Source organism: Acromyrmex echinatior, chromosome 5 (assembly GCF_024713525.1).
Source record: "Acromyrmex echinatior isolate Ae372 chromosome 5, ASM2471352v2, whole genome shotgun sequence".
Taxonomy (NCBI): Eukaryota; Metazoa; Arthropoda; class Insecta; order Hymenoptera; family Formicidae; genus Acromyrmex; species Acromyrmex echinatior.
In genome coordinates this window covers 13,520,472-13,535,492 of record NC_141856.1, presented here as the reverse complement: position 1 = coordinate 13,535,492, position 15,021 = coordinate 13,520,472, and the positions used below count along the sequence as shown (strand labels likewise).

The following is a 15,021-nucleotide window of genomic DNA, read 5'->3' as shown; positions in this document are numbered from 1 at the left end:
TGAAATAGATATTTCCTTCCCACGTTCCCTGATCTCGACGATCTATACATGTAAATTTTTATTTCGTGTGTATATGATGCTTCCGAAGTGTAATAAAAATTTTTACGGACTATACTACAATTTTTACGTAAAATCATATCAATTAAATCATACTATTGCAACAGATTTGAAAATATCGCATATTGAATTGATTTCAAATCTATAACCAGTTAGCACAATATTGTAACGAAGTGCGAGAACGAGAATTCTCTCGCGAACGGTATGCAATAAACTAGGGATGCATTGTTACGTCAATATGCCATTCAGACCTTACCGTTAAATCCTGTGACCTACGATAACTTATGATCCTTGGATCTTAAGGGGCAACATGAGTTATTAAATCTGTTTAAGATGCATATTCCGCCAATAGTCACGGAATCAGAATATAATTTATTAGTGGATAGTTACGCAAAAGTTGGAGTGTTTATACAAACGCACTTTTTGAAGAAATAATTTAATATCCTCCAAAAATAAATTTCATTATCTGTTATAATTTTGTTTACACATGTGAGAAAGTATTTTAAAAATATGCTAGACAAGAACATGATGACTAATAATGAAATGGCTGAAGATTTAATTCAATTTATGAATTAATTCAAATATCTTAAAATTAAAATAAAGATTCAATTTGCTTGTATTAAATTTGAAATGTCGTGTCAATAGATATAATAAGAGGGAACGAGGGGGAGGGAGAGAGAGAGAGAGAGAGAGAGAGAGAGAGAGAGAGAGAAATTAAAGTGAGCGAATTATATTATGATAATTTTAAAACTATTTTTAATATCATGTATTAATAAAAAATAAAAAAATCAGCTTGCCATATTAAATATACAAAAAAATATAATTTAATAATACAATTTAATAATAGTCTAAAACCGAGCGTATATGATGTATTATAATACAGCAAAAAGTTATAATTACATATTATAAGCAGAATAAGTTTTGACTTAACTCACAGTCATTATCAGCTGTTATGTATGCATCTCAGTCAAATGTTATAAAGTCAGAGATTGATCAATTATGGTCCATATCATAATATAATAATCATAGACACCAATTTTACGGTGGTAAATATAATACATAAAATTTTTAGTTCTTTTCTCTGTCCATGATTTTTTATGTTGAACATCTTGTTAATCGCACGAGTAAATAATTATTAAAAAATTCTCAATAACCTAAACATTATAAATAAAATAAACACTCTAATGAACAAATTGATATAAGAAAAAGAAAAACTTAGAATCAATATATAACAATCAACGTAATAAAATTCAAACTTTACGAATACATCGCTATTCTCAGATTGAAAGTCTCAAAGAGAAACGAGAAGACACGTACAAGACAAAACTTTATAAAATAAACATTATAGATCACACAAATATTAATAAAAATTATTGTTAGACATTCTCTTGATTAAATTTAAATAAGAATTATCTAACATAACGACAGTGTCATTATTTAAATTAATGTTATTAGTTTAAGATTTAATGTGAATCATTTCTGAAATTAGTTAGTAGTCATTTATAATAATTGTAGTTCTCTGATAATAGTGGCTAATGAAGATCATGAGTAAAGTTGGAACCTGTTTTGTTTATGATATATAAAATTATTATAATCTTTTACTGCAATATAATATTTTCTTATGTACACTTGATATTTCGGCCTACTATTATTAAATTATATTTTTATGATTGTATTAATAAATTACATATTTATTCATCTCTTATCTTTTCATTAAAAGTGAAACCAAATAAAAATCTTCGCGTACCCACGCAGAGTATGTCATGTCTGCAAGATTTAATAATGAGAAAAATAGATTGTCTCAGAAAGGTTAAACCGGATATGTAATACAAAATCCGGAACGTGTAAAAAAAAGGTTTTTTGAGGTGTAAAATATGGTCGTCTCTTGCTCGCTTGCTGCGGTCATGCGTTCTCCATGCGCTTGCATCCACCCCGTGATACTTATCATAGAGGGGATTGGCGGGGATTGTATTTGAAGAGCGACCGCGCAATTTCACCCCTCAAACGAGAGGGAGAAGCCACGGCTTCAACCGCACGCGACTATCCTTTGGCATACGAATCGCGTATTCCGTATCGACAATTGATCGAGAACGTAACATTGTCTTGAAGAGGTGCATCTTTAAAAAATCAGAGTCCTACAAACTATTCGAAAAGATCAAGATATGAAGGTTGGTCATGTATTTAATTTTTGCATAATTTTAAAATAGATAGAAATTAGATTGATTTTAAACTTAACGTATACATTTTAAACGTATATACGTGACAACAAAGACAGTGATCGAAATTGATTTTATCTAATATGCAACGCTACTTCTGAAATTGTAATGCTATACTTTTGATACATATGTTTTCTTAAAAATACTTTAAGATAAACACATAAATTTATTGCATACTTATGTTGATTTATAAAAGCACTGTGAAGTATTTTTTTATGTGCATAGTAGAATCTTCTTCTTTTATAATAAAATAAGTAATTTAAAACATTCTTTTATTAAAAACCGTTTTATTGTATTTTGTGTATATGATTTAAATCATATAATATAATACATGCATTTATGAAGTATAACTTAGAGTATTGGAAATCTTCTAAATTTTGCATATTATAATTCTTTTATGATAGTATATGTATATTAAAATTTAAAATACTTATAACATTAAGAATATTGATAATAAGCATAATATTACATAGTATAGATAATATAGTATACTAATAATATACGAATTAAAAGCTTAATATACTAAAATGCATAATATATTAATAATATTTAAATAAAATGCTTATAAATTTATTTTAATTACTAAATTTAAAAACTATAATAAATAAATAAATAAATAAATAAATAAAATAAATAAATAATGTAAGTAAATTTAAATTTTAATAACAAGCTGATCGTTTATCAAACATAAATCCAGCAGATAATTATTAATACTGGTATATAATAATGTCACAACATAAAAGTTTGAAATGCGAATTAAATATTTAATATGTTTTATAAATTATTATATAATATTATAATATTATTCTCTATGCTATATATCAAACTTTATTTTTTATATAATTTGAAAAGTTATATTTTAAAATTTAATTTCAAATCCACCTAGTAATACATTTAACATCAAAATGTAAAAAATAACGGTGTATAAACTTTGTCTAATAAACTTACAAAAATCACTCTTAATTTAAAAAATGTGCAAATATTAGAATTAAATGCATATTACAAAAATATTGTATGATAATAAAAAATGTTTGACATATGGATACTGGCGCTCTCATAATTGTCAGTAAAATAACAAATGCTAACGTGATTGTTTTTATAAGAACAGCTGCATATTAAATACCAGAAATGATGACGTAAGTCTTATTTTTTATTTTTATATTATGCAAATCAATTTTAATTTTCTGTGATGCATATTACATTTAAAAAAATGTTAATACATGCGAAATCGTTATCGATTATCTCCGTTGAGTTAATTAAATCGAATTGAATGCATTTTGTATAGCATTTCAAATAACGTAACAACTTAGCTAATAGTTAATTAACATTATTATAATATTAATCTTTGATGTTAAGCAGCTTAGGCATGGAATTTATGAATTCTGATGCTTATGTAACGCGGACATTTGTTGTAAATCATTCGTTCAGGATGCACACAGGTGTGTGTGTGTGTGTGTGTGTGTGTGTTTGTGTGTGAATTGTTATTTTTAGTACATACATTCACAGTGTTTTACATTCACGAAAAATATCGAAATAGCTTTACATGTTAATGCCTTGTTTCGTCTGTAATTAATACTTTGTTACGTTACGCAGATTACCAAATATCTTTGCTGCACTCTGGCTTGTATGTGCCTACTGAAGGTGGCAAATACTGAAATTTCGAGAGACAAGGTAAAAATACATATTTCAATAAATAATTTTATTTGCATCAGAGCGAGCATCAGAGAGTTAAATGTGTGTTAAATTAACTATAGAACTATCTGTAGAATTGTCTGTTAAATTATTTGCAGATTTATAAACAATATTGCAATATTTATTTGTTAAAGACTGCTTGTTTCTTTAATCAATTATTGAATGACAGAAAAATTTATGATGTACAATATGTTTTATACATAGATTAATAGTATAAGAGATTATGTTTTATGTAGATTAGATATATATGTATAGATTAATAGTAAGAGAATTATCGTTTGCACAAATTTAATATCAAACTTTAACAAACAAATATCAATCATTAAGTATCAATCTTCCACACGGTTTAAAAAAAGATAAAAATAAAATTAATGGAGGAAATGGACGGGTAGAATTCACTTTTGCAGTTCGAACGACAGCTTCTAAATGCCCTAAACGCTGAGAAAACAATCAAGTCAAAGAGACCATTTTGCAATACTTTCACTGGTAAGAACTAATTTTTATTTCTTTTATAACATTCAACAATACTCTCTACAAATGATTTTTAAAAATTAAAACAAATTATTTTTGTTCGTAAAGAACGTTTAGAAATAGATCACAAGATAGCATATATTTTGAAATTTTGATATTCTACATTAAGAAAAGAATACAGCCAATTTTAATAAATATTTATTAGGAGTATTCAACTAAATATTTATTAAAATTGATTATATTTTTTCTTAGTGTAATTATCAATAAATTATTTTTGATACCTCGCAGGATGTGGCAGATTTGTTTCGGAAGAAAGGAGAATGAAGAAGAAAGGACTTTCCACTCTACAAGATTTATCGGACTTTGAAGTGACGAACAACAACGTTCAACTTCCGGTTTCTCTGTACAGGGCAATGCTAGATGCCGCTAAACAAAATGTTTGGAAAGTGATGGATCATGAGGCATATGATTATCGATTACAACAAATACCGCGGATTTATCTTTCGGGTCAAATGCCTGTACGCAACACGATGGAAAGCTAATTTTAACGGACACAATTTGATGCATAGGCACCGTCAGAATTTGTAACAGACGAAATTATACTTTATTTTCTTGTTTTCAAATGCGTATTATGAAATTTATTTACAATACTAATTAAATATTTCATAAGAAATTATGTTAATGAATTTACCTATATTGTTTTATTGTTAACTAAAGCTTAATTCTTCCGCGACAGGATGCAATCGTATTTTTTTGCAGCTATTTTACGGGGCTTATGTTTTAACACAAATTTTATTTATTACTTCGTCTCATAATTAAAAAAATTATAAATTTAATTAAGAAAATTGTACAATGACATTTTATTTTAAGTACAACTTCTGAAAATTTATGTATTATTCACGAATGTATTATTCACGAAAGAAGCATATAAAAAAATGTAATCAGTATAATATTGGTGTTAGCTAGAACTAAATTAGAAAGTTTTATTTGCAGGAGCACATTTTGACTTTAGTTATGCATTTATTTATATGTACCTGATCCTCCCAATAACGTCTCAATTAATTTGCTAACTTAAAATAATATTAAGTATACATATTTTTTTAAACTACTGTTGAATCGGATTTGAATTGTATTCAATAAATTCTATAAAACCTGTTATCTAATTAATGTGTAAAAAAAAGACTATTGACTTTGTTTTTTTTTGTTTTTTATAATAAATCACGATACAACATACACATGCACGCGTCGCGCGCGCACGCTCACACACACACACACACACACACAAAATCTGTTTAATAGTAGCAAAAGTATTGACAATATTTTTAAGAGCATAGCAAATACAGATTTCTAATAATTGTATATTTATCTTAAATAGTCTAGAGATAAACGATAAGTTTTATTAACATACTTCCATTCCACATGTATCTTGTGTTTCCTGAATATCGTTGAGACGATATTGATAATGATTTTGATAGAATTATACGTCTGGGAATACTCAATCCGACACACTCTGGATTATCCGCCACTCCTGCTGGTCTACCCCAGAAATCTTGTGTACAAAGCGTGGCCGGATCCCAAATTCGAGATCGTCGATCCTCACGCAGGCCTCTTAAAGAATGATCTAATACCTACCAAATCACATATGATGATAATAATTATAATTTATATACAAATAAATATTTCGCATTTAACAATATAATAACAGAAAAGATATTAAATCTAATTGGTAAAACAAATTTACTAATAAATAATTCATAGAAAATCATTTCTAACTCTTACTTCTTTACATAAAATAATGATATTGTTGAGCAAGATATCTTTTATTATTATAAATTATAAATAATAAGTAAGCATAAAACATGTGCGTAATTAACTTAGAAAAATTTAATGTCTGTTTATATTAATAATTAATTTTAACGTTTCTTTGTTTTATTAATCTAGAATAATAAACTTAACTTCTACGTAAAAAATATTCGCAAATTTATAAATCACAGATAATATATCAAATTTAAGATGAGGAAAAACATATCTTCCTAAAAGATTTAAATTATTTGATACTTTTTAATCAATGATATACACGTCAAATATATTTATCTGAAAATAATAAAGTAGGAAAATAAGCCCAAACCCACAATATTAATTTTGTCTATCCTTTATGGTAGAATGCGAGCGACACGGAATTATACTTATGTCATATAGTCACGATTTTCTAACTTTGTTTAAAATTATTCGATCACATTGGAAAGATTCTTCTGTTTTGAAAACGTCTCGAGAGTATTTTCTATGAGGACGGTACATTCCGGCACAACGCTTTTCTTTTTTCCATATCAAAGATACCGCTCGCAGTCCTTCTTCTATATTTTGTAATTATATTACATAATTATATCCGAGAATTGTTTGTAAAATTTATTTAGGAGTTATCAATTTATTCCTCGGAATAATCCATCTCAACTTCGAGCGTCGGATGTCTTATATGCGTACCTCGAGGCGGATCCTGTAAGGAAACGGCCACGTGAGAACGGAATCATAACGACCGCGGGTCAATCCGACAGCTACGAAGACAGTGCCATCGGGAAAATATTTCGGAGTGATTTTCAGATACATGGCATAACCGCTGCGACCCGCATAGAAAGTAGAGCTGCGTATCCAACGGCCTGTCTCCCAGCTCGACAGCATCACGTTGAAGTTCCTCACCTGCCAGTAATAAGTGAATGCATTTGTCGAACCTAGAATAACAATAATTTGTTAATTTACAATTTTAATCTTTAACTAGTAATTATCGCCTTCTTTTGTTGATGTATTATTTTTGTATTATTAGGTGTTGGAATTAATTCGTAGCGTTTTTTAATGAAAGAATGTTATTTATTTCACATGAGCATTAAAAAATACATTAATGAAAGTACTTCCCATCACTTGTAAAACGCTACGAATTAATTCCAACACCTAATATATTTTTGTGACATTTTACATAAAAAACGTAGAGATTTCTGTGATGCTTATTATCAGATATTCTTTGATATAACAATGTTAATATAACAATGTTATCTAGATCTAAAGTTTTTTCTTATGTCACACACGTAGAGTTCTAATTATGAAGCTAATTGAATAATCGGTAATTACTAGGTTGAGATAAGTTTCAGTAGTGAGTTCAAGTAAATTTTAGACGATAAAATCTCATGATTCATTTAATTGAAGTATAAATCCTCAAATTATATGTATATAAAATTTGATCGTTAATCCTCCAATTACATGTATCATCATGCATGTAATTTGAGCATGTATCATCATGCATGTGATTTGATCAAATTTTGATATTATATAACATTGAATTACGAGATATTATATAACATCGAATTTATTATATAACGTAAAAATTTTTGTTGACTTTGTTAAAAAAGTCATATAACTATTTATAATATTAAATATTCGCTCAATAAACTTGACATAAAAATTTTATTAAGAAAGTTCGGTGTCTAAATCCATTAAAAATTACTAAATTGATGTATCAACAGTTTTGAAATATTTTATTTAAATACAATTTCTTAGGTAAAAACTGATTAATTTACAGCCATATTATCGTAATATTTGATAAATATCTTAATAATATCTTAATTAGAATATCTTAATAATTAAATTTTATTATAATGCAATGCAACTAAAATTTAATAGCAATTGCGTTATAAGTTTTATTCTGGTTTCTCAACGGATTACGCTTTTACTATTCAAATGCGACAGAGTTAATCATATACCGCAACTCGAAATAAATCTCAGTACTTTGTTGTACTATTCATTTCGTTTGAATCATGTTTATCCTAACTAAGCTTCAGCTTTATCGTCCCGTGGACAAGGCGAACTCTCACCTTTCCTTCCCTTCAGAACACAGAATCCATTTACATAAAACCATGATCTCTTACATACAAATGTTTAGCTTAGGCTCTGAAGTATGTACAATGCGTGTTATGCAAGAAGTGCAAGACTTCTATACGTGTCATCCGCGTTATATTTTGGGTCTCATTATTCTAGAATAGAATTCCTACATACATATACGATAACATACACACACGAAGCTGTCACAATGTTTTGTATAGCCTTAGTTTCTCGAAAATGGATTATACATTATTATTCAAGTTGTAAGCGATTGAAAATAAAGCTATTTAATTTTTCATACTAAACTTGGAATGTAATCAGGTTGTGCAAAAGTTATTCATTTTTTCAGAATTCAAATTAAATTTTTGATTTTTATTTAATTATTTAATGGCAATTATTAAAGATTGCAATAAATAATATTTATTTGAAATTAAAGTTTTAGACAGAAATCCATTCAGGATATATTTTGCAAGACATATAAATATATTACATCTTATAGAATTGATAATTAATACATAGATAATAATTAATATAATAATATTAAAATAGAAGTTTTCTTTCAATTTCTATTATATAGTTAATTAAAATTTAATAACATTTATGGTTGTTAAGATGTAATTGTTACAAGATTGTTCTTTAAGTTTACTAATTTCATTTGTATATGCAAGATAGGCCATGGTAACAGAAGCACTTGCAAAGTTTTGAGAACGTGAAATCTTGCAGTTACTAAAGAACTTTGTGTTTCTAGTTGCTACTTTGTGTTTAGTTGAGAGTGTAAAGTTAACTTAACTTTAGCCTATTGCTATATATTATAAATTACATATGTTAATAAATGCATTTCTCTATGCGTTGAAAATTATTTAAAAAATTTATTTATATATTACAAAAGTATCATGTTTCAATGAAAAAAATATAGCTAAATTACCATATAATAATTGCACTAACCATTTAATATTGATAAGCTTTGCATGGTATTGTTGAATTTATCGATCTCATCTTGTCTCGGGGATAAATAATCAAATATTCCATCGTGAAGATTAGCGTTTCGCACACTTTTCAAATAATTCAGTTGTTGCTCCAAAATGCTGTAAATTAACCACTTAATATCCGCAAATTCCTTGCTCAACTTTTCCTCCAGACTCGCGAATTTTTCGTCCATTGTTTCTGAAAGCATACGTTCATCAATTACAATTAACTTTCGTTAGTATATTTATTTGGGCAAGATTATTTTCATTCCGGTGAAAAAATGTAAACAATTTCTAAGATTTAATTTCATCGGATGAAGATCATTATCTTTATATAATAGTATAAAGCTTAATAATTTAAAAATTCATTCATCTTTATTTAAATTTGGAGCCGAGATTCAGCGCGCCAAAAGTTTGAGATTCTCCACGTGCAGTGTTATCGTTCACAATTTTCTCTTTTTAATGTGTTATTAGTTGATATAACATGTTAAAATCGGAAAATAGTAATTGAGACGTAAGAATTGAAATGTGAATGCGTATGGAATCTTCTTTTAATATTATCGAAAATGATGAAAGTTGTTTACTTCTTATGAAAGATAAATTATTGCCTAAAAATTTCATCTTTCTCTCTTTTAACTATTTACAAATATTAAATTAATCTCATAAAAAATCGTTATACAGGAAAAAAGTACAAGTACTTGTATATAAAAAATATTTGAAGGTATATGTATCATTAAATGAAAAATTGACTATTATATTTTATTCATTTTTATTTCCACTTACTGGCCTTACATGCTCCAGTAAATACTGTTGTGACAGTGGCACGTGCATTCGCGACCACATCTTCCGTTGCAATTTTGCAAATGGTATGCTGCGTCTCCGTGACATCATTGTTACTGACATTGGCCTCAATCGTCGCTAAAAATGCGTGTAACAGATAAATTCGTACTTTTTAATCAACGATGCACCAAAGAAAGTGCAGATGATTTTACAGAAAACAAGTTATATGTATTTTTGAAAAAATGTTTATATATTACGTAATTTTATAATAGAACATCATTCTTTAAACTTTTTTATAAAAATCAAAGATTAATTATATAAAATATTAGATGTATCAAATATAATAAACATTTACTATATTATTTATATTAATTTTATTTCTATTAATTTATTTTAAGATCTCAGTATTATTATTTAATGTTATACTATACGTATTAATTGAGTATAAATCTTAAGTCTCTTATTTATGTATATAATAAATATAACGGAAAGAAAAAAGATAAACAAGACTTAATGAAATGATTAATTTTATTAGTGACATTATTATATTATAACTTTCTTATTTATAATTTTTATAATTTTTTTAATTTATATCAAAGTTCCAAAGTTCTGTCCAAAGTCTTATGAGTTTTATTGATTACAATGCAGTATTAATTATGAAATAAACTTTTTAATTAAATTATTATATTTTATATAATACAATAGTTTAATTATACAATAGTTTAATTATAGGGTGACCACCTGCAGAAACTGTTGTAATGCATAATAAATAACTTTCATACTTACGCGTTTTCCGCAAAGATTCACTCACACCATCGCAAGCAAAACATAGCGAAATGAGACAAAACAGTGATATGGTGTAACACACGATATTCGACATCTCGTTGCACGTAAACGGTACGTTGTGAATTCATCACGTTGTAGCCGAAATTATAAACAGCGATGGCTCCCACCAACCCTTAAAAATAGATTTTATCGTCTTCTTACGCGATGAGAATTCGTCGAAGAAAAATTAGATAATATTGTGACACATATAATAAAAAATTGTTCTTCATTGTGCGCCATATATGTATAATTTTCGATGTACTTCAAATAATATTCTTCTTTCTTATCAATGATATTCAAATTTTAATTTAAATAAACATTGAAATTAAACTATTAATTATACAAAAGTATTATAATTTACATAATTCTGCTGATTGAATTAATTTATGATATTGCTAAAAAGATGATTAAGCAGATTTTTCAATTTTATATATTTGTATTATAATTGAATTTTTATTTCTTGTTTTTGTTTCTTAAATCTAATCATATGACTATTTCATTTCGAGTACAAAAAATAAGATATGGTGCACAATTAAGAAGAAAAAATTTTTTAAGTTATAAATGGAGTTTGATCACATAATCGGAGATGTATTAATAAAGGTACAATTAGATTAGACGTTAGATTAAAACATAAATATCGATTATTATCAGGATAGAAGAACAAATTTTTTATGCATGAATATGTATAAATATGTATAAACATACATAAACACGTATAAATATTCATAAACATATATAATTATATGTATATATGAAATATGTCCGTATTATACATGTTTATGTATACATTATACATGTTTATACATATTTATACATACTTGCATGCATGAAAAATTTTTTACCGGGTGATAAAGAATTGGATAATCGACTTGAGAAACTGACTTCCTAAAATTAAAAAAAAAATGCGCATTTATAGAATATTATTATAAATGAAAAAATATAATTATTGGTAGCTCATATATAAATTTCATTATAGAATAAAAAAATCTGTTTTCCATAACTGTGCATCATGTATATATTATTTTTTGAACTTGAAATGAAAATTTGTAATCAAGAATTTAGAAAAAAAATAAGAAAAATTAAGAAATAAAAATTAATGATTCATTATAAAATTAAAAAGCTGCTAAATGCATTTTATGCAATTTATTTTAAGCAATATATTTAGTCCGTGATGATATAATATTTTGTAAAATATATTTCAAGAAATTCTCATAAAAATAAATAAAATAAAACATTTTAAAAAAGGAAGAGTACGAGTGTACGAAAAATAATTTGTTTTTTTTTTAATATTATAAATTTGTTTCCAGGAAAAAATATTATATAACTAGACATATTTTATATATAATTATATATAATTATTTATAAAATATGTCAATTTTTTATATAATTTTATATAATATTATATATAATAATATTTTTTGTGATTATCTATATATGTATATAATATATATGAAACTTTTTTTTCTGGGTTCATTATAGTAGTTGTAAATTGCAATTGTTCTGCATTAAAAAAAAAATGAAATACATAATTATTTATCGAAGAGAGAAAAAGATAAAAAGACATAAAAAAAGCATAGATAATACATAAACTTTTGTTGTTTACTTATATATAGGTTCGTATTTAGAATGCGCTTTTATCTAAAAGCACGCTTTTATCTTTGAAATATGCGTAATTCTATAATATGCGTAAGGTAATATATAGAGTATTTTAGCGCTAACATCGTTGTAAGCGTTCTGAATATGGGCTATAACATATAAGGACTTATAAATAAGGAACGTGCACAATGGCGCACTTTTCAGAACGGGAATTGCGAGCCGGAGAACAGACGATCAGCTGGAGATCACTTCGACGATTCCAACACCACTGTAATTACTTAACTTTTTCCTCCGGCTGAATTCGCATCGATTTTTATCTGAAAAATGGGTGAAAATGTACAGGGAACGTTTGTATCCGAGAAAATTTCTAAAATAAGGTGGCAGTTTGGAAATTTTGAAGCGAAGAATTTTTTAACTGGCAGTTGGGATAATCCTGTAAGATTTCTGGCATATCTAACCTATAAATTTGTGTTCTAGATAAATATACATTTTTATTTAATTAGCATTTTTGTATATTTAATAAATCTCGTATATTTACATTTATTTATATTTATTTACATAATGTACAAGTATATTTGTTATATTTATATATATTTATATATTTCTCAATAATAGAAATTAACAATTTATAATAATGATATGAATTCAAATAGTTCAAAATTTAATCTTGTTAAATTTCTCTTATGCAGGTAAATAAAATAACATATTGGACATTTAGAACAAATTATGACGAAGAACCATATCCTGTAGTTTTGTCATCGTACTCATTTCTTGGAGATATAACTGAATTGAAGGTAATAGATCATTCCTTCTTGAAATTAATAATTTTTATTTTATATATTTTATATGAAGAATTAATAGAACATATATTTTTAGTTTATCAGCAAAGATTTCTTTGTCGCTGCTTCGTCTTTAGGCTCAATAAGGTTATTACAAATTGATGAGGATACATGTACCGAATTTAAGGAACACATGGCATGGGAGTTTATACATAGTTTTAAGTAATTTATTAAATTGATTATATTAAATTTCAAAGTAAAAATGTGAAGTTTTATTATATTCTTAATAATGCATTTTTATAGGACAACGGATTATGCCTCTTGCACTGCATTGTCCAATTTTGAACAAGATATAGCTTCAGTGGGAGAGGATGGAAAGCTTAATCTTCTCACAGCTGCAGAGAAAAAACCAGTTAGAATTATTGGTAATTGCTGCACATGTGCCTTAATTTATATCTGTAATAATTGCATAATCTGATTGTTGTATTTAAATACTTATTATCTTTTAATTAAATTATTTTAGAAAATGCTGATAGCTGCTCTATATATTGCGTTGATTTCTTAAAACACAATGAAGTGCTTACGGGAAATTCAAGAGGACATATGAAAGTTTGGGATTTGAGAAATGATCGGGATATGCCTGCAACTACTTTTATGCTCTCTGATCAAGTTAAGGTAAGTTTAATATATTTTTTACTATAATTTTAATATATGTATAAATCTTTAATTTTTTTAATCAAGTTCTACAAAATCTTATAAGTTTTATAAAGTAACAAATAATTTTACAGACAGCAGCTACAAGTATTACGCATCATCCTACACAAAGACATATTGTGGTCGCTGGTGGAGACGACGGCAGTTTAACTGTGTGGGATTTAAGGCAGAATACTTATCCAATGTCACAACTTAATGCGCATACCAAAGCCGTTAGTGAGATACTATTCCACCAAGACAGACCTGACAATCTTTTCACTTGTTCTGTCAGTGGAGAATTGTGGCATTGGAATAACGCACAAAGTTCAAAATTGAAACTCGGTAAATAACTTGAAAATAATTGTTAATTAAGAGAGTTAATACTAAGTAGTCTAGAATAATTTCAAAGGAAAATTCCTTACACAGATTCAAGACGAAAACTTCATATGATTATACGAGTTATTTTGATGAAAATTTGAATATAGACCTTATAAAGCACACATAATATCCTTAGAAGGTTATATGAATATTTATCCTTTTTTAGTATTTATAATATTCTAGGAATATTGGGTTTTATAAGGAAATTTTGCCAAAAAATTCCAAGTGGTATTTGAAATCTTTGAAAAAAACGAAATTTTTCTTTCAATTTTGATACTCCGTATCTTTTAAAGTTAAAAGTAAGCCGTATAATTCAGACTATATATAATTATATGAAGTTTTCATCTTGAATTTGAGGAGAGAATTACCTTAAAATATTTTAGAGTTTAAAGTATCCACGCCTGTATAACTCCAACATAATAAGTTGATCTTAATATTCCATTTTAGATTCTGCAGACATGCATTGGTTGAATACAATTAGTACAAATGGAAAAGTTAATGTGACTTCACTGTGTGCTGCTATGCACAAACCAATAAACAGTATTGATATCAATAGATCGAAGCTGCTTTTTGGATGTGACAATGAAGCTATGTATATTGTAAGAAATGTACTTATTTAATTGTAATATGTGTGTATATATATTATTTTTTATACCTCTATTATACTTAAAAATAAACTTGAAATTACCATCTTTTCTATAT

At 26.7% G+C, this 15,021-nt stretch overlaps 3 protein-coding genes across 4 annotated transcripts; 2 read left to right on the top strand and 1 right to left on the bottom strand.

The window, feature by feature from the left end:
- The first annotated feature begins 2,028 nt into the window (after positions 1–2,028).
- Positions 2,029–5,434, top strand: LOC105151295 (uncharacterized). 2 transcript variants are annotated; one of them, XM_011064929.2, is made up of 4 exons: positions 2,029–2,225; positions 3,867–3,944; positions 4,373–4,451; positions 4,725–5,434. In XM_011064929.2, exons 1-4 carry the CDS (start codon positions 2,220–2,222, stop codon positions 4,976–4,978), a joined length of 417 nt encoding a protein of 138 aa, XP_011063231.1. In that variant the 5' UTR covers positions 2,029–2,219; the 3' UTR covers positions 4,979–5,434. The 2 variants fall into 2 exon arrangements, with proteins under 2 accessions (XP_011063231.1, XP_011063230.1); XM_011064928.2 differs by having other exon boundaries at positions 2,032–2,225; positions 4,358–4,451.
- Positions 5,435–5,575: 141 nt separating this feature from the next.
- Positions 5,576–12,241, bottom strand: LOC105151354 (TNF receptor-associated factor 6). Its single transcript, XM_011065026.2, has 5 exons — positions 10,835–12,241; positions 10,052–10,186; positions 9,249–9,467; positions 6,918–7,162; positions 5,576–6,064 (listed from the first exon to the last, which is right to left on the bottom strand). The coding sequence occupies exons 1-5, from the start codon at positions 10,926–10,928 to the stop codon at positions 5,813–5,815; spliced, it is 945 nt and encodes a 314-aa protein (XP_011063328.1). The 5' UTR covers positions 10,929–12,241; the 3' UTR covers positions 5,576–5,812.
- Positions 12,242–12,637: 396 nt separating this feature from the next.
- Positions 12,638–15,020, top strand: LOC105151292 (nucleoporin Nup43). The gene is made up of 7 exons (XM_011064926.2): positions 12,638–12,904; positions 13,159–13,263; positions 13,346–13,470; positions 13,552–13,673; positions 13,772–13,923; positions 14,037–14,283; positions 14,767–15,020. Exons 1-7 carry the CDS (start codon positions 12,794–12,796, stop codon positions 14,937–14,939), a joined length of 1,035 nt encoding a protein of 344 aa, XP_011063228.2. The 5' UTR covers positions 12,638–12,793; the 3' UTR covers positions 14,940–15,020.
- The last annotated feature ends 1 nt before the right edge of the window (position 15,021 follows it).

Excerpts from the sequence above, each read along its gene's own strand:
- LOC105151292 (XM_011064926.2), top strand. The coding sequence starts at position 12,794 with ATGGGTGAAAATGTACAGGGAACGTTTGTATCCGAGAAAATTTCTAAA. Across the intron at positions 13,471-13,551 it reads GAGTTTATACATAGTTTTAA|GACAACGGATTATGCCTCTT; the intron begins GTAATTTATTAA and ends GCATTTTTATAG. Across the intron at positions 14,284-14,766 it reads AAGTTCAAAATTGAAACTCG|ATTCTGCAGACATGCATTGG; the intron begins GTAAATAACTTG and ends ATTCCATTTTAG.
- LOC105151354 (XM_011065026.2), bottom strand. The coding sequence starts at position 10,928 with ATGTCGAATATCGTGTGTTACACCATATCACTGTTTTGTCTCATTTCG. Across the intron at positions 10,187-10,834 it reads TGAATCTTTGCGGAAAACGC|CGACGATTGAGGCCAATGTC; the intron begins GTAAGTATGAAA and ends ACGCATTTTTAG. Across the intron at positions 6,065-6,917 it reads CTTACAGGATCCGCCTCGAG|GTATTAGATCATTCTTTAAG; the intron begins GTACGCATATAA and ends GTGATTTGGTAG.
- LOC105151295 (XM_011064928.2), top strand. Across the intron at positions 3,945-4,357 it reads CTGAAATTTCGAGAGACAAG|AATTCACTTTTGCAGTTCGA; the intron begins GTAAAAATACAT and ends ATGGACGGGTAG. Across the intron at positions 4,452-4,724 it reads ATTTTGCAATACTTTCACTG|GATGTGGCAGATTTGTTTCG; the intron begins GTAAGAACTAAT and ends GATACCTCGCAG.